This window comes from Lissotriton vulgaris, chromosome 1_2 (genome assembly GCF_964263255.1).
Source record: "Lissotriton vulgaris chromosome 1_2, aLisVul1.2, whole genome shotgun sequence".
Lineage (NCBI taxonomy): Eukaryota > Metazoa > Chordata > Amphibia > Caudata > Salamandridae > Lissotriton > Lissotriton vulgaris.
This window is the reverse complement of record NC_141686.1, coordinates 175,083,312-175,102,126: the sequence shown is the minus strand read 5'-3', so window position 1 is coordinate 175,102,126 and position 18,815 is coordinate 175,083,312. Positions and strand designations below refer to the sequence as shown.

The following is an 18,815-nucleotide window of genomic DNA, read 5'->3' as shown; positions in this document are numbered from 1 at the left end:
AAGTTAATTAGCACTGGCGGTAAAAGTGCTTCAGTGTTGAACACGAACACTTAACTGGCCTTGAACTCTGCCCCAGATGGAGGAGATTCATATCATCAGCATTATTCATTTAACTGTTAATGGCACTACTGTACAGCACTATTAATTAAATAATATATTTCCTGTACATATTCTTGCAACCAATTTTTCAGTTCATATGAAAGCGGGGATTGAACTAACAGTTAACTTAATTTGAGCCACGCCCTCAGATTGAAAACATTCACATAAACAGCAGCATTTATGTATTGTTAATGCTAGTACTGCAGTACGTGCTGCGGCAGCCTTAGGCATTTGTTTTTGGTGGGCGGGTTTGAAAACACTGTTTTTTGAGCTTATATGTAAGCAGAGACCGAATTTACAGAGTTTTTACTTCGTGAAATATATTTCTTTAAACACTGCGAGATTATGCGCAGTTCAGCGTAAGTGCAGAAGCAGTACGTAGCGTTTGTTGTTTTTGTAATTACAAGTTTTTCACTCTTGCTTTCAATTTTCTGGCTTTTCAAAATTTGCATTTCAAACTTCAAACAATTTAACTCGCCCTGAGCTTTGCCGCCACATTGGAGACATTCACATGATTACCATTATTTATGTACTGTTAATGACGGTACTGCCCTGAGCTTCGGCCACAGATTGAAGACATTTACAAAATTAGCATTTTTATGTACTGTTAATGGCGGTACTGCAGTGCGTGCGGCAGCAGTCTTAAGCACTTGCTGTTGGTGAGCAGACTGGAAGACGCTGTTTTTGGGCTGGTTTTTGGTAGGGTAGAAGTAGGCTGTGCGAGAACGCGCGCACATTTTTTTTTTCCATTGCTGCCATAGCAGGCAGCTCACTAACAAAGTAACATCGCAGCAAGTCAGCCTGCCTACCTGATTCGACTCGACGACAATTTAGTATGGTGTTGAGGTAGGCATTGATCAGCCACATCAGTGTATTAGATTAAATTTGTGTGCGGAACCAGTGTTTGCCTGATAGTAATTAATATTGTTAAGCACAAGGTAGACTAGACTTTCAATTAGTAAAAAATGTTGATGTTAGGCAGGTGGCAAACATGGTAGCTTAGGGCAGGGGAGGGGGCGGAGCGGGGAGAGGGAACAGACGGAGCGAAGGCTGATAAGGGGAGGGGGGAGGAGAAATGCGACACGGCGGAGTGAGGGCCACTGTTGACTGGTAAGAAATACCATGCAAAAGTGAACCACACGGATTAAAAGCATTATTATTACCTGCCGAAACGTCAACATCTTTTAAACACCTGGAGCCTTCAAAAAAAGAGGCCCACGTCAAGGCGTCTTCAGGGTTAGTAAGCACTATATAAAAACGCATCCTGCTTTAGACGCATATTAGGTCGTTATAAAAGTGTAATTGCGTTTCCTCATCACTGTGCAGCTCGTATGACTGCAGCAGCCCTTAATGTTTCATGAGATGGGCGGGCTGCCGAAACCTGCATGTGGGCAGCAACGAGTATAACTGCAGGGAGTGCGCTACACACCAACCCTGACCCTCTAACCTTGAATGCAACCAGGCCGCAGGTAACATGAACTATTCAGAAGCCCCCTGAGTGCCCTTACAATCCCCTGTCGATGCGCTGCTCCTGCAGCCCTCCGCGGGGCTCGATACAGCAAGGGCCGCTGGGAAGCAGAGAATGGGAGGCTTCATAAACCAGGCGTGAAAGAGACCAGGCCCGCACTTTGAATTGGGATCTCCCGTAGCCCAAGGGCAGGTCGGGAGATCGCGTGAGCGCACGGGAGTCTGAGAATAGAGAGAAAGATACCGCGAAACCGAGAGTTTTTGTCTGGCCGAGATGACTGACAGGAAACCTGGCTATTGTTGTGGGTTTTTCTTTATCAACAAGGCAGCATTTCTGGCCTGGGAAACTCATCTGCATCGCTTGTGGTGTACGAGCTCATGTTACCTGCACAGGGTAGCCACACACAGGCCTGTCTCTGCAGGTGTGCTCTTCATAAAAGAGGCCTTGAAACGTGGAAAAGGGGCCAAATTCACGACGACACGTGATGGCGAATGACAATAGTAATAAACAAGAGGGAGCGGGTGAAGGGGGTGGAACTGGGCGAGCACGTAACACGGCGGGCAGGGGAGGGGGCGGGCAGGGGAGGGGGCGGAGAGGGGAGAGGTGCGACACGGCAGGAAGACGGAGGGAAGAGAGGGGAGGGGGGAGGAGAAATGCGAGACGGCGGGAAGGGGAGGGGGCGGAGAGGGGAGAGAGAGAGTAGGCAAGGGTAAACAAACACGGACGTGCACGCGCCCGTGACTTTTAAGGTCAATGCGCATGCGCATAAGCTTAATGCGCATGCGCATTGACCTTAAAAGTCACGGGCACTGCAAGGAATCGCCACGATTCCTTGCAGTTAGATAAAGAGTGGATGAGCCCCTATAGTCTCGCTTGCTCGATGCGCATGCGCATCGACAGGCGAGACCTAAAAAACGGCAGGGGTGGCTATACTGGTGTCCAGGCGCTTCCGGGGCAGCGTGGGAGATAAGTTGGGGGAGATCAAGGGCAGGCTGTTAGCATACACCTTTTTAGTGGGAGGCCAGCGTTTCACGATTGTCTCCCTCTACGCCCCAAATTCGGGTCAGGAAGCCTTTTTAAAGGGCACCATCTCCAAATCACTTTACTCCTCTACTTCCCTCTTGCTCATTGGGGGGGACCTCAATCTAGTGATGGACACAAATATGGACAGGTCGGGGCACCGCTATGGGGACACCAGCGCCATTACAGCCACCGGTAAGGAATGGCTACATGAGAGGGGCCTGGTAGATCTATGGAGGGCTACACATCCTAACACACCGCACTTCACGTTTTACTCCCACGTACATCGCACATATGCCAGGCTGGACCACTACTTGGGTTCCTCTGAACTCCTTGCTACCCTCAGTGACGTGAACATTGTACCAGCGGCCCTGTCTGACCATGACGCGGTTGAGTTGACACTCCAGGTCCCAAAATCCACCCGCCCCCTGGTTCGTGGCGATTGCGCGAAACCCTCTTACAACAACCGGACGTCACCAAGCAGCTTCATGCGTGTCTCACTGAGTATCTGGCTATTAATGATACCCCTGAGACATCGGTGTCGGCCCTTTGGGGGCCTTGAAAGCGGTGGCCCACGGCAAACTTATTGCGATTGCGGCAGCAGAGGCTAAGGTTCGCAAAGCAAAGTGGGATGAACTCGCTGCTCAGGTCTCTGAACTGGAGAGGGTTCATAGCTGCACCGGTGCTCTGCGGGTCTGGAGACAGCTGAAGGCCACCAGAGCCCAGTTAGCTAGCCTAGATACAGACAGGGCGGAATTCGCCACTATTCGCCTCCGTCATACCTATTACGTTGGGGGGAACAAAACTGGCTGCCTACTTGCTAGCGCCCTGAAGGCGAAAACTCAACGTTCCAAAATCTCCAGCCTAACGGACGACTCTGGTTTAAATATCACTAGGGGGAACTAAGTTGCGGAGGCATTCCAGACCTTCTACGCCTCTTTATATAAAGCTGATTCTGTATCGTCGGAAGACGTTGACGCCTATCTGGAATCGGCAGAGATCACGGAGCTATCTCAAGCTAATGCGCTCAAGATGCCCAGATCCGCCTGGATGAGGTGCTCGCTGCTATCTCTCGCCTTCGCCCTCTCAAATCCTCGGGGCCTGGCGGCTTCTCAGCCGGATTTTACAAAACCCTCAGCCAGCTTTTGGCTCCTGTCCTCACTCGGCTCTTCAATTCCTTCGAGGGCCCGAGTTCCATCCCCCCAGATATGGTTGCAGCCGAGATAGTGGTGCTGCCTAAACCGGGTAAGAAACCCACACAAAGCTCTGTGTTCCGCCCTACATCTTTACTTAACCTGGACCTAAAACTCTTTACGGGTGTCCTAGCGGCGCGTCTTGGTCCATGTTTGCCCGGGATCTTGGAACCCGACCAATCGGGCTTCGTTCCGAATCGCCAATGCAGCAACAACACTAAACGGATACTCCATTTGATTGACAAGGCTTATTTCCAAAACGCAGACTCTGCATTGCTGGCTGTCGACGCTGAGAAAGCGTTCGACTGGGTCGACTGGACCTATCTACAACGAGTCCTACGGCGCTTTCGGTTAGGGGACCGCTTTCAGTCCTGGATCGCGAGTTGCTACCAACGTCCTCAAGCACGGGTCCGCCTAGGCGGCCTGCGTTCGTGCCCTTTTGAGATCCAGCGCGGCACAAGGTAGGGGTGCCCCCTCTCGCCTCTCCTGTTCGCCCTGTACGTAAAGCCCCTTGTGTAAAAGATTCACGACAACCCTGCTATCCATGGCATTACCTTTGGCCGGGAGCCTCATGCGATCGGCCTTTATGCCGACTACATCATAGCCGCTCTGGACCGTCCGGACTGCTCTGTTCCCGCCTTCCTGGCAGAGTTAGAGTCTTTTGGAACTGTCTCCAGCTTCAAAATCAACAGGGGGAAATCCCTCATACTGCCACTGGGCAAATATGCCCAACCACGGGCAGACACACCCGCTTACGGGGGAGGTTTATTGTCGACCGCACAGCTCCCGTACTTGGGCGTTACTCTTACCTCGTCTACAGAGTCGACGGTAGCTCTCAACTATGCAACCCTAACCTCCCAAATTCGAACCGACCTCGCGCGTTGGTCCAAACAACCCCTTTCCCTCCTGGGACGTGTCGCGGCAGTGAAGATGTCAGCTCTGCCCAAAATTCTGTACATTTTTCAGACCCTTCCGATGTTCCCTCTGGCTGGCACCATTGCGCGTCTACAAGCCGCCTTCCACCACTTTATCTGGGAAGGTAAATGAGCACGCTTACATAAACGACTAGCATACAGGAACGCAGACGAAGGGGGCCTTGGGATCCCCAACCTTTTGCAGTATTTCCAGGCCTCACAACTCCGGTACCTGGTGGAGTGGTTTAGGCCGAAATCTGAAATAACCATCGCTTTTCGGGACAGGGCGATGGCCCAGACATCCCTTTGGAAAATTCCATTCCTCCCCCGGCAGCATCGGCCAAGCTACCTCTTGCGATCCCCCATCACTCGCACCGTCATGCAGGTCTGGAACACGGTTGCTGTCAAACGGGGGTTGACAACCTTCCCCTCACCAATTACCCCTCTCTTGGACAACCCGGAGTTTCCACCAGGCACTGTCCCACATGCATTTCCGCAATGGCGAGGTATCACCTGCCTCTCTGCCGGCCACCTTTTTGACCTACAGGGCTTTCTCCCCCTCTCGGACATAATTCAGGGCTATAACCTTGTCTCACCCCACTTATTTCAGTACTTCCAACTTCAACATTGGCTCACGCACCCGGACATCGCCCCCCTAGTTGGTAGACCTATGACTGACTTTGAGAAGTGGCTGGTGACAAAAGACTTGGATAGGCATCTTATCTCAGACCTCTACAAAATGCTCACGCCCCCAGCCATCTCGGGCAAGACAGCGGGCCAGAAACGCTGGGAGGCGGAACTGGGGAGGGCCCTATCACCCAAGGAATGGAGCTATGTATATTATAGAGCCTCTCACACCACTCGCAACACCGCAGTTAGGGAAGCAGCGACGAAGTTGGCCATGTACTGGCATCTCACTCCGGTCCGGCTCAACAAGGATAACCCGATACGTAGCGCGCTGTGCTGGAGGGGTTGTGGGGAAAGGGGTACCTTGACTCACCTCCTCTGGGAATGCTGTGAAGTCCAGGACTATTGGAAGGCGGTCCTGGATTACATTGACTCCACCTTTGATACCGAAATCCCCAGATTCAGCTTACACCATTTTAGGCTTACCTAACGCACTCAACTTTCCCCTAAAGTCCCCCAGAGGTCATCAAATGGGGATCGCCATGCAAGCTGCAACACAACATGTACTGTCCCTCTGGGGCTCGACTACCAGGCCCACTCACACGGGATGGCTGCACAAAATCTGGTTCACCTTGGGGATGGAAGGTATCCAGGCTACGCTCACACATTCCACGACTGCATATCAGAAGGTCTGGCTCCCGCTGCTTTCCCTCCTGTCCAAAGAATTTAACGAGATCACATGCCCCAGGTACCTTCGCTTGCTGCGACTCACAGAGCCTACACATGATCCTTCATGATCCCATGGATAACTGCGATACTTATTCTGTGAATGCATCGGTGATTGTTTCACGAGTCCGGCACACTGGGTAGGGTGGGGGGGAGCTGGGAATGGGAGGGGAGCTCTGGTTTTGGTTCCCACTGTTTTGTTATCTCACTACACTTGACATTTGCAGCCTCGGGCTTATACCCTTATTGTGGCAATCGAACCTAACTTGCTATTTGCTCTGTAGAGAAGACATACTTATCTGTATCGACTGCCTTCTATAACTGATGCATTTCCTTCGTACTGTAGTGCCTATTGTTGCTCTTAAAATCAATAAAACATATTTGAAATTAAAAAGTTTAGGGGTGAACCTGCCAAAACAGCCAAGTCCAACAGTACCCGTTGAATAGTTTTTTTTTTTAGTTTTAATTCTTTATTGAGAACAAAATCACCTAACCTGTGCACAGTTTGGAGCAGAATACGCATTACAGTGGGTAGGGGAGAGGGGGAACGGAGGGGGGAGAAAAAAGTGGAGTATGATGGGGGGATAAGTCACATGGTGCAATCAATGCAGATGACCCATGTACCTTATAAATCTTCAAATGTCAGTGGGCCACTATCCCCAGTAAGGGGGAGAGAGGAGTTGTCTACAGCTGCTACATTCTTAAAACCGCCAACTGCATTTGATACTGCCAAAAAACACAATATCAAGGCATGAACAGAGACTTTTGAAGATTTCATAGATGCGATAGATGAAAAAGATTATAAAGTATATCAGGAACATGGTGGATGAAGAAGTGAAAGAAGCCATGAAAAAGATACCACAAAAAGGTGAAATGAGGTACGAACAAAACAGCCTTAAATGTCAAGTTTAATCCGGTGCCAAATGTGGATTGCGAAAGATACATATTTAGTCAAGAGCGCCTGAGACTAAATGAGACCATTGATGAGTTTTTCGCGAGAGATGGGATGTTCTTGAAGCATTGTAAATTCAATTAATTTAATACTGAGGAAGCTACCCGTATCAAAATAATCAACGGATGTCTATCAGATTCCTTTCAACGAAAAATGCTGAAGGAAACTATGAGTTTAAAAAAAAAAGCCCTCAAAGCTGCTTGCATTGAAGAGTGTGCTGATCGGCAAGCGACTGACATGGAGAAAGGAGGCGCCCAAAGTTCATCAGTCATAAGCATGAAAAGTAAGCCAAGGTACAAGGCTGAGGGACACTAAGCGATGTCTTCACAGAAAAAGAAAATCTATAACAGATGTAGATCCTCATTTTCACACAAGGAAAAATGTCCCGCCATTGGACAAACATGCCTCGGCTGTGGTAAAATGAAACATTTCGGGATAACTTGCAGTGAACAGAGAAAAGTAAGTGTGTCACCGCGTGAAGACAAATTAGGTGACACCTACCTCAGGGACTTCGATGCGCTCCACAAGGCAAAGTGGCCACACAAACAAAGTCGATAATCATCTAAATCTTTGACAAAGAGTTCCTCAGTCTCAGTTTCCCGTGACAATGATAATTGTGTTAGGTCTACGTTTACCTCAGAAATGAGTGCACATGTGGGACTGGTCAAATGTGAGAAAAAACTAAAAGTTAAGAAAGATCGACATAGTGAAGCACCAAACACGTTCAAAACACTGTCTGAAGAGAACTAAAAATAAATGGGTGGTCAATACCAATCATAATTGACATTGGTGCGTTAATAAATATCAAGCCTGAGGAGAAGTATTAGGAACCATCTCCGTTACCAGAACTTACAAAGTCACAAACAAAAGTATACACATGGTCTGCTTTGACATCCGGAGGATATCCTTCAAGCTCCTCATCCACGCACACAAGGCACTCCACAAAACCGGCCCAGCCTACCTCAACAGACGGCTCTCCTTCTACACCCCTAACAACCAGCTACGCTCCGCTGACCCCTCACTTGCCACTGTCCCGCGCATCCGAAGAACAACCACCTGCGGGAGATCCTTCTCCCAACTCGCCACCAAGACATGGACACCCTGCCACTGAGCCTACGACAGACCCAAGACCTTCTGACGTTCAGGAGTATACTAAAGACCTGGGTGTTCGATCAGTAGCGGCCTCCACCTCCCCCCCCCCCCCAGCGCCTAGAGACCCTCGCGGGTATGTAGTGTGCTTAACAAATGACTGATTGATTGATTGACACCCTTAAAGAGTTATGGAACCTTTGTAGCCACAATGCAATACATGAAAAATGTGGTACACGCACCTACTCAGGTATTTATTTTATTTTACTTAACGAGTTTTATATAGCGCTGCCTAGACCCGAGGGTATCAGAGCGCTTTACATACGATTCAACAATGTTACAGAGTTAATTCAGTTACAATCACATTAGTTACAGGCAAAAACATTTAAGGAGCATAGAAGACTAGGAAATGGAGTGAAAGAAGGGTAAGGAATAGGATAAAAGGGGTAGGCTGGAGATACGACAGAGAGACGAAAGGAAAGTCTGCACAAGGCCCGGCTGGGTATGTGAAGAGCGAGGGGGAAGTCCACAGCCCATCTCCTCTATAGCTATCCAGTAACTCCACCGGGCATCGGCCAAATGGCTAGGTCTCCACAGAAAAACATTTAAAGAGCATAGAAGATGAGATGCAAGGAGCGTAGAGGGGAAGGGGGATAGGGTAAAGCGGTGAGAGGGAGGTACGACGGAGAGACCAAGTAAAGACTGTCCAAAGTCCTGCTGGGTAGGTGAAGGTCGAGGGGGAAGTTCACAACCCATCTCCTCTATAGCTATCAGGTAGCTCCACCGGGCATCGGCCAGTTAGCTAGATCTCCGCGGTTGAAGGTAATTTCAGCAGGTTCTACATCTTGATGGGGGATAGGTGAAGGTCAGTTCGATGTACGGTTTTTGTCCTAGAGTAATAGCACAACATGGTAGGGACCACTGTGGCAGCCATCAGGCAAGGGAATTCTGACCTTGATGTTCGGTGGGTCCCCATTATTACATGGGACCAAACTAGGCGCCAGGAAGTCCTCCAAGCTCCCATTGTAATCACTAGAGGCCACCCTCTGCTCCCCATTCCCAGTCTCCAAAGCGCATCTGCTGTATATCTGTGGAATCATGTGTTCGGCATTTGATTGACCACCCAAGATTCATGTTGTATTGCGCGGTCGTGATCCGGAGCTCTAAGCTCCTACGGCCATCTAGATTAGGCTACTCCCTCTGATTTGGCTTGCAGAAGTAACTATATGACCAACAATGCTGTGTCACCTAAACAAATGGCAGTAAAGATCCTCAGACATAGCTGGCTATCTGGTGGATAGGTTGAGTTTACAACGGTTGGAGACTGACTCGGGTGGCATTAAATTGCAATGGGCACCGGAACGGGGCAAAACAGGCTGCAAATACGAGTGAACTTGGCCACCACATTAGGGTCAGGCCGCACGCTGTGAGAGGATGTTGGGTGATAAAACAGTTGTACATGAGAATGTTATGTGTCCCCCAGCAGTCACCACTTTAAAAGTCAGTGTTAAGATGTTTAAATCTACGCAAGACTCACTAGGCGAAGGTTTAGGCGTTTGCAGTATCCCGTCAAACAGCCGCCAAATTAGGGTCAGGCTGCATCGATAACTTCCCTTGCACCTTCAAGCATCATTGGAGCTGCCGCAAAGGTGATTTTACCTTATCAGAGTTCAATGTTACCTTACCAAGTAGAACTCAATTTAAATGGGATCGCCCAACCTGAGGGCCCGAGCGTGGACTCAGCGTCAGGGATTTGGGTATTAAGAGTGCGGCGGGAGCAACGCTGCAAGGGTCCAGGACCAGGAGTCTGGATGTTGGAATCTTGACGTGGCAGCAGGTCAATTGCCACACGGTCCGCGGGTGAGTTCGCACCACAGGTTTCATGGGCTAGGACAACAATTAAAGTAAAGTTACCCTGTTAAGTTACATCCTGTTGCTCAAAGACACAGGCACTGTTGAAAAGGAACTTAATTTGTTACTTAAACAGGACATCATTGAACACTCCATTGGTCCGACACTATGGGTTTTTCCCATGGTAGTAGCGCCCAAAAGAGAAAGTGAAGAAGCTATACACATATGCGTTGACATGCGTCAGGCAAGCAAGGCAATTGCGAGAAAAATCCTGTTTCGCACACTGCTGATATGATAACTCAACTGAATGAAGCAAAGTTCTTCTCTCGACTGAACCTAAATAAAGTATATCACCAATTGGAACTTGAATAAAAATCTGAGTACATGACAACCTTTTCTACGCATATTGGTCTGCTTCACCATAAGTGACTGAGTTTTGGAGACTCCTCTGCTGCAGAACCTTTCTAAGACGTTATTAGACATACAATAAGCCAATGGTAAATGTACTTAACTATAGTATGAAATTAGTTTTCGAAGCCACACAGAAAGAACATAACAAAACTCTCATGGAAGTATGTCCGATGCAGGCTTAACTATAAATGCTGACAAATGTGAATTCCACAAAAAAAGCTTGAATTTCTCTGGCCAGCTTTTTTATGATGGGGTATGAAACCTGACCCAGCAAAAGAGCAAGTATTATCCACTGCAAATCCTGCACAAGATATATCTAAGGTACGGTCCTTTCTTGGACTGGCCAATGACTGTTCGAGATACATAGAAGTATTTGCTACAGTCAGTGCACCATAACGAAAACTAACAGAAAACGTTATCTTTTCATTAGTCACGTTAAGTGTGACAAGAGCTTCCAACACATCAGGCAAGCCATTGAGAGTGCCACTGAAATGGCCTACTTTGATCTCAAACTGATTAAAGAGGTTGTAGTTGCCGCTAGCCCTGCCGGGTTCAGTGCAATCCTTGCACAGCAGACAGCCAAATGCCCGGAGACATATAGTGGCATATGCCAGTAAGAGCCTGTCACAAACAGATTGTGCCTACTCGCAACTTGAGACAGAAACTTGGCAGTGGTCTGGACTTGTGAATATTTCCATGTTTTCTTGAATGGAAAGCCTTTCACTGTAGAGACTGATCATCAAGCACTGTTGACAATATTTGGCAATCCAAACGCCAAATGCCTCCTCTAACTGAACGTTGGAGTTTGCGGTTACAAGAATACAACTATATGATTATTCATCGTCCAGGGAAAGACCAGAATCAGGATGATTCTTTTTCAAGAGTCACTAGAGTTGTGTATGCAGATGACTGCAGGTGCATCCCCTAAGGAGGCACACCAGGGGTGATCAAATAATATGATTCAATGTTCTTTTGAAGGTGTTATTTATTTTTCATAACTTTCTTCATTTGGTTTCAGCAATTTTATACTGATATTAGCAACATATCAGAAGACAGCGTACATTAGTAGATATAAGCTTATGAACTCTTTCTCCAATGCATTTCGGGCGGAGGTGCCCTTGGTCACGGAGAGCTGTAGAGGAAGGTAAGGTAGACGAGTGTCAGGGAGCGGTAATCAAGTGGCGTGTGGGGAAATTACTTGTGCTAAAAGTGTGGGGACTGGGTCATCATATAATATAAAGTGCTCGGTACTAGAGTGGAGGTTTAGGGTATGTGAAAGGAATGTTAACGTTGGTGAATTAAAATAATAGGTTACAGCGAACGCATAAATGGTTATTTAATGCTTACACAAACACTTACTTCATGGTAACGCGTAGCGCGCAAGGAAACTATCTGCCGGCTTGTCGGTTCGCTGTCTCGAGTGCTCGTGTTTGGGGTTGGTGAATATGTTAATGAAAAGTGACGTTGGACTATTACATCGGTAGACTCATGTGTAGATTAATGGTCTTGAGGAGAAACGCGGTGGCCATCTTGGAATGGGTGAAGTTAACGGGGGATTAATATGGGGTGCATGCGGTTGTGTGAGTAGGAGGCTAGGGAGGGTGCGGGAGAACGGTAAAACAGTTATTCAAAGTATAATGTACATTTCACAGATAATAACTAAATTCAATGCGGTCATTGAGCCCATGAGGCTTCAGTGTCTGTAGTAAATAAATCCATTCAAGTTCTCTTTGTAACAGCAGTTTGTTGTTGTCAAATCCTTCATTCTTGGGTATGATTTCCAAGACGATGAATTTCAATTGAGCGATGTTGTGGCGAGCATCAATAAAGTGCATGGCAACGTTGGACTTCTCCATTTTCAACCTTATGTTGGACTTGTGCTCGTTAAGGCGAGTTTTTATTTTGCGTTCAGTTTTGCCAACACTGGCCCATATTGCAGAATGAACCTGATTTTCGGGGCATCTTCGAAAAACCACCCATATTCGCTCATACTAGGAGCAGAAATATCAAAGAGATTCTAGCTAGGCCTACTGACACATCTAAACATCATCGTGGAACCCAACCTTGTTTAAACTGTAATCATTGCAACAATGTCATCAAAGGCAATAGTATACAACACCCTATGAAGGGTAACAACATCAAACTCCAAGTCGACGCTACCTGTGACTCCTCGAACTTGATTTATGCTCTGAAATGTCCTTGTGGCAAGTTATATGTTGGCAAAACTGAACGCAAAATAAAAAAACTCGCCTTAACGAGCACAAGTCCAACATAAGGTTGAAAATGGAGAAGTCCAACGTTGCCATGCACTTTATTGATGCTCGCCACAACATCGCTCAATTGAAATTCATCGTCTTGGAAATCATACCCAAGAATGAAGGATTTGACAACAACAAACTGCTGTTACAAAGAGAACTTGAATGGATTTATTTACTACAGACACTGAAGCCTCATGGGCTCAATGACTACATTGAATTTAGTTATCTGTGAAATGTACATTATACTTTGAATAACTGTTTTACCGTGCTCCCGCACCCTCCCTAGCCTCCTACTCACACAACCGCATGCACCCCATATTAATCCCCCGTTAACTTCACCCATTCCAAGATGGCCACCGCGTTTCTCCTCAAGACCATTAATCTACACATGAGTCTACCGATATAATAGTCCAACTTCACTTTTCATTAACATATTCACCAACCCCAAACACGAGCACTCGAGACAGCGATCCGACAAGCCGGCAGATAGCGTCCTTGCGCGCTACGCGTTACCATGAAGTAAGTGTTTGTGTAAGCATTAAATAACCATTTATGCGTTCGCTGTAACCTATTATTTTAATTCACCAACGTTAACATTCCTTTCACATACCCTAAACCTCCACTCTAGTACCGAGCACTTTAAATTATATGATGACCCAGTCCCCACACTTTTAGCACGAGTAATTTCCCCACACGCCACTTGATTACCGCTCCCTGACACTCGTCTACCTTACCTTCCTCTACAGCTCTCCGTGACCAAGGGCACCTCCGCCCGAAATGCATTGGAGAAAGAGTTCATAAGCTTATATCTACTAATGTACGCTGTCTTCTGATATGTTGCTAATATCAGTATAAAATTGCTGAAACCAAATGAAGAAAGTTATGAAAAATAAATAACACCTTCAAAAGAACATTGAATCATATTATTTGATCACCCCTGGTGTGCCTCCTTAGGGGATGTACCTGCAGTCATCTGCATACACAACTCTAGTGATATTTGTTTGGTGTTTAGACGGACAACACCACCCTTGGAGAGCACCCTGAACTTTGGAATTGTTGTCTCAAATACATCAATTTACTTAGTTGTGCACCCACCAACCTCTACTGTTTGTCTTTTTCAAGAGTGTCATTACAATGCAATGGTACGCCATCTAAGACAACAAAGGCGTACACCAATTTTATTGTGAAATCGAGAACACCCGCTGCCATGTCCTATGAACAAATTGTCACTGCCAGGAGATAAGATAGTGGAATGTCAAGAATAAAAGACCATATTGCTCATCGATTGCAGAACCAGCATTCCAGACCTTTCACTAATGATAATGAGATTTTGAAGTTATAAAATGTGAGAGAAACTTTCAGTGACTCAAGATGGCCTCATTCTGTGAGGTACTCAAATTGTTACTCCTGAGAGTCTACGACAAAAAGTAATCAATGTCACCCATGAGGGACATCAAGGAAAAGTTACCACCAAGAGCTCTCCGTCACAGAGTCAGGTTTACGTATTACGACGAAAGGGTCGAAAAAGAATTCAAGACTTGTGAGAGATGCAACTATCTTTCATCTCAAGTCATTCCGCACCCATCGATCATATCAGACTTGCTGCATCGTGCTTGGGAAAGAATTTAAGACTTTCTAAATCACCTCAATATAAAGCATCAAAAAAGCAGTCCTCTTTGGCCCAAGGCCAATGGCCTGGTAGAATGGTTTAGGAGTACTCTAAAGAAAGCTGTTTAGCATGCTGCAGTGGAGAAGCTCTACCTCAAAGCTGTTTTAAACAACACTATTCGAGCTTACCACATAAACCCTCACTCAATGACAGGGGACTGCCATGAAACTTATGTTTGGAAGAGTCATGACGACAAAGCTGCCCCAATAGACCAACCTCAGATCAAATAATGAGTAAGACATTCACACTACAGATTTGGTCACAAACAGAAGACGAAAATATATGCTGCCAATTATGTCATGCGAAGCACATCACTTTTACAAGAGAATATCGAGTGCTTGCTAGACAATACAGAATAAGGAAATCTGCTGCTCCTTTTGAGGTTGAACCCTTTATTATCACCAATACCAAAGGACACAAGGTAACTACCCAGAGCCCTTTACGAGAGATTCCTCTCATTTTCGACATGTGGCCCATTACTCTCCAAACGTCGATGTCAATGTAGAAACTGGGTCTAGACAGATTGTTGATGACTTTGTATATGCTTATAATTTCACCTCACCTGTGCAGATCACTGACACTTCGACTACCAGTTCCTAGTTTTCAGTGACCAGATCAGGATGTGTGATTCAGGCAACACGACGATTAATTAAGGAATTGTAAATGCTTGTACATCTAAGCATTTATTGATTTATCTATTTTTTAAAGTTGTGACTTTTTAATTAATAAAGTGGGAGATGTAGTGTCTTGTATTAAAAGAATGCTGAAACTCTTTTGGTTCCTACTTTATAACATAGGACTGTGACATAAGCGTTGGAGGGAGGAGTTCTGACTTACACGCAGTGGAATAAAAGACAGGCAAAATTACTCTGTGTGGTGTACTTATTGGCGAGTGCCTAGGCTGGCAGAATGCTACATTAAGTACTTTATCGAGAGCACCCCATTCACACAAACATCTTCCTCCAGGATCTGGCTCAACAGACAAAGGCTAGATCATCACCAACGTGGAACCTAATGATATCAGCCAACACTCTGCATTCTATGATGATAGCAATGGCTACTACACATAACTACACTGGTTTCTAATACACAAACATGCTCAATTCAAACTCCTCACACACATTCAAGGCACTGCACAACTAAGGTCCCATCTACCTGAACAGTCGCATCTTCTTCCACTAAGCACCCAGTCATATCTGCTCCATAGGACTCCTACTCACCAATATCCTACACATACACAGAACCAGATCAGGAAGACAAGCGTTCCCTTACATTGTTCTTAAACCATAAAAATACCTCCCCCTCCATATTAGAGCCTCTTCCTCTCCTCTTGGATTCCGCAATAAGCTGAAGACCTGGCTTTTCAATTAACCAACCTACCATAGGTAGGAGTAAGCACACACACCTACGAATACCGTTGTGGGTGATAGTGCACTTTACAAATATACATATTACATTTTATACACTAATGTTGAATTGACACTAGATACCTGTTTTTACAGAATACATATTTTAGGTCTAGAATTAATTGAACACAAAACACTGGCCTTAAGTGAAAAAAAGAGATCGATCTGAAGATATTCACCCAGTAGATACATTGCAAAATGTGCAAGCAGCTTCCCCACTGCAGCAAATAGTTTGATCATAGGCAAGTAATTTTTTCCTTCTACTCGTCTCATTTCAGGTACCATCCGGGCCCTTCATTGGCTACCGGTCAGACAACGGATTAAATTTAAAGAACTTTGTCTGGCCTTTAAAATAATGAAACTTTCTTCGCCGCCAGCACTTGCCAACCTGCTTACTCCTTACATCCCTCTGAGATCACTGAGGTCAGAGGCTCTTCATCTGGCAGTCTGCCCCCGTTTTAAACTGAGTAGAATGGGTGGCCGCTCCTTCCGGGTGCTTGCAGCAGGGCTGTGGAATTCGCTTCCGGTGCACATCCGAGCTCTTAATGATCTGTTCACCTTCAGGCGGGCGATCAAAACCTTTCTGTTCCCCGCTTCTGAGTAGCCGTCCTCTCTTTTATGTGTGTGTTATGTTATAGTACCTGTCTGAGCGCCAGGACGCCCCTTTGCTGGGGCAGCTGTGCGCTATAAAAATATAAATAACAAATAACATAACATAACATTTCGATTCATTGTTCAGTATGAGAGCACCGTAAAAGAATTCAGCACGGGCTCTGTGCTACACAAAAACATTTGTGTACTGTTTACTAGACAGAAATATTGCTCATGTATAACAATATTGGTCATACATACAGGGAACTTGACACACTGGCACCTCTTAAGTTACTCGTGACAGTGTCTTAAAGGTACTTACTGGGAGGGCCAAGTACAACTTTAAACCGGTAATTTCTGCAAATGACAATGCAGTGACACAGTCTAATGAACGAAGAGGAACCAATTTGAAAATGTCCATAATATTTTTACATTATTTTTGAGAAGCAATCTTTTGAGGTCTCGGCTCTCCCTATGAATATGCTGACTTGCCTTCCTCTACTTTTCATAACCTGTAGTAAGGAATACCTGATTATCCACTGCTTAGCAGTTATGAGATTTCGATCTGTGTTGAGATGAGGAGGAGAATGACGAGGAAGAAGACAGCAGACCACTGACAAGAAGTTACTCTGGGCAACGGGGACGTTGTCTATGGTAAAAGAATATTGTTTACGGATGCAGTCACTGAAGACTCTTTTGGGGGCGTGGTCTGAGTTAAGGGCAGGAAAAGTAACATGACAGCACTCCTTTGCTAAGATCCTGCTGTGTCTTAAGGGACTATGGTCACAATATTGAAGGGGTGTGTGCGTCTGCATTACCTGTAATAAGAAAGTAGCCCGTTGCTGAGCACGAACCAGCGCCGCTGATATCCCTTGATATAGTTAGTCCACTTGAAGAGCCATCCCTCCCTGGCAGATCCCCCAGTTCCTCCGGGCACCGGAGCCGCTGCAGCTGGAGCGCCGGGAGGTGTCGGTGCTGGGGGAGGTGTTGGGATGCTGCCCGCAGAACCCGCGGTCCCGGGCCGCTGGTCCGCCATCACTGCACACAGTCAATCACCAGTAAGACACCGAGCGGCGGACGGAGTGACACCCGGAACCGGAAGTGCCCCTGTCAGACGGGCGCGTGAGGCCACACCCCCTTCGACACGCACGCGACTGCCGCGTCTCCTCAGGCAACCACAAAAAGAGGACTGCGAGGTGAGTAGAGGATTAATCGGGAAACAAAATGACAGAGAGAAAGGACTCGCTTGATATACCAGCTAGATAGAAAAGACAGACTACAGAAGCAAACAACAATGATGTGTGAGACCAGGGCTAGGTGGGATGAAAAAAACTGGGGGGGTTGTCTCTGAAAGGGGCGGGGCCAATGTAATTAAGGGCGCGCCTTAAAAATACGTAAACAAAACATCTGTTTTTACCATAGTGTTCTGCCCGACTTGTATTTTTCTGTTTATGTCATTGCATCCCAATATAAGACACAATAAGTAACATCTTACCCAGGGCTTTAAGTGGGATGAAAAAACTGGAGAGTCTCTGAAAGGGGCGTGGCCAATGTAATTAAGGGTGTAGCTTAAAAACACATAAGCTAAAGATCTGTGCTTAGCATAGTGTGCAGCCGCCTTGTATTTTGCTGTTTCTGTCATTGCATCTAGATACATGATACAACATGTAACCATACCTACAACAAGTCAGGACTGATCTTACCTACAACAAGTCAGGACTATTGGCTTTGTCAATGGTTGTTAGTTGCATAAGATAAATAAGCAGCAACTATGGCTTGCATATAATATTGAAAACGCTTCCACTTAAAGCCCTGGTGACACCACGAAAATGTTGCTGTTATGTTCCTGGAGGTCCGCCCCTGGCGCCCCGGGCGTGGGGCGCGCTGGTCATGTGACTCCGGTTAATAAAAAGAGGTCTCGCACGCACACAGGCGTTCAGAGGCGCGCAGACCAAGCAACAAAGTTATTCCCAGTGTCCGACTGAGTTTATTCTAGGAACACGTGTTAGGCCTAGTCAGGATTAGATGCCCCGGAGTGTAGGTCCCAGATTAATACCCCTAGGGCGATCACTCCCCATCTACAGGACACAACAATTGGCGATGAGGGTGGATGCCGACCCCTCGCTACGGGCGTGTGTGTGCCTACTCTCGGGTGAGGCGGCTGCGAGCGCTTCCATTCGCTCGTGGTGCTCGTGCCTTGCTGCCACACACACCCCCGCACAGCGCGCCTGGAGGGACGACGACTTCTACCCCTGGCCCTTTGGAGGTGAGCGGCGCTGCCCGACGCTACCCTGCTGCGCATCGAAGCACCATTGGTCGCGCGAGGCCATTCCCCCGCAGGATCTCCCCGTCCGGTGCCGCACCGTGCTCGGTGGCACGTGCGTGAATCGCACCTCGGCGCGCCTGGCGAGGCGATCTGGGCGGCGTCCGGTCCTGCCTAGCTGCTCGAGGGGACGTGGTGTCTGCCCGTCCCTAGGCGCTGCATTGCCGTCCGACTTCGGAGCGCTGGTCGCACGCGCTCCGCTGCGGTCGCTGAGGGAC

At 47.1% G+C, this 18,815-nt stretch overlaps 1 protein-coding gene across 1 annotated transcript in view; it reads right to left on the bottom strand.

Moving 5' to 3' along the window:
* OSBP (oxysterol binding protein) overlaps window positions 1-17,392 on the bottom strand; it is a 442,669-nt gene extending 425,277 nt beyond the window's left edge. Inside the window, exon 1 of the mRNA XM_086953078.1 lies at window positions 17,093-17,392. Within this exon, the coding sequence (XP_086809204.1) occupies window positions 17,093-17,310 (218 nt within the window). The 5' untranslated portion in view covers window positions 17,311-17,392. The remainder of the gene's footprint in view (window positions 1-17,092) is intronic.
* Window positions 17,393-18,815: the final 1,423 nt, after the last annotated feature.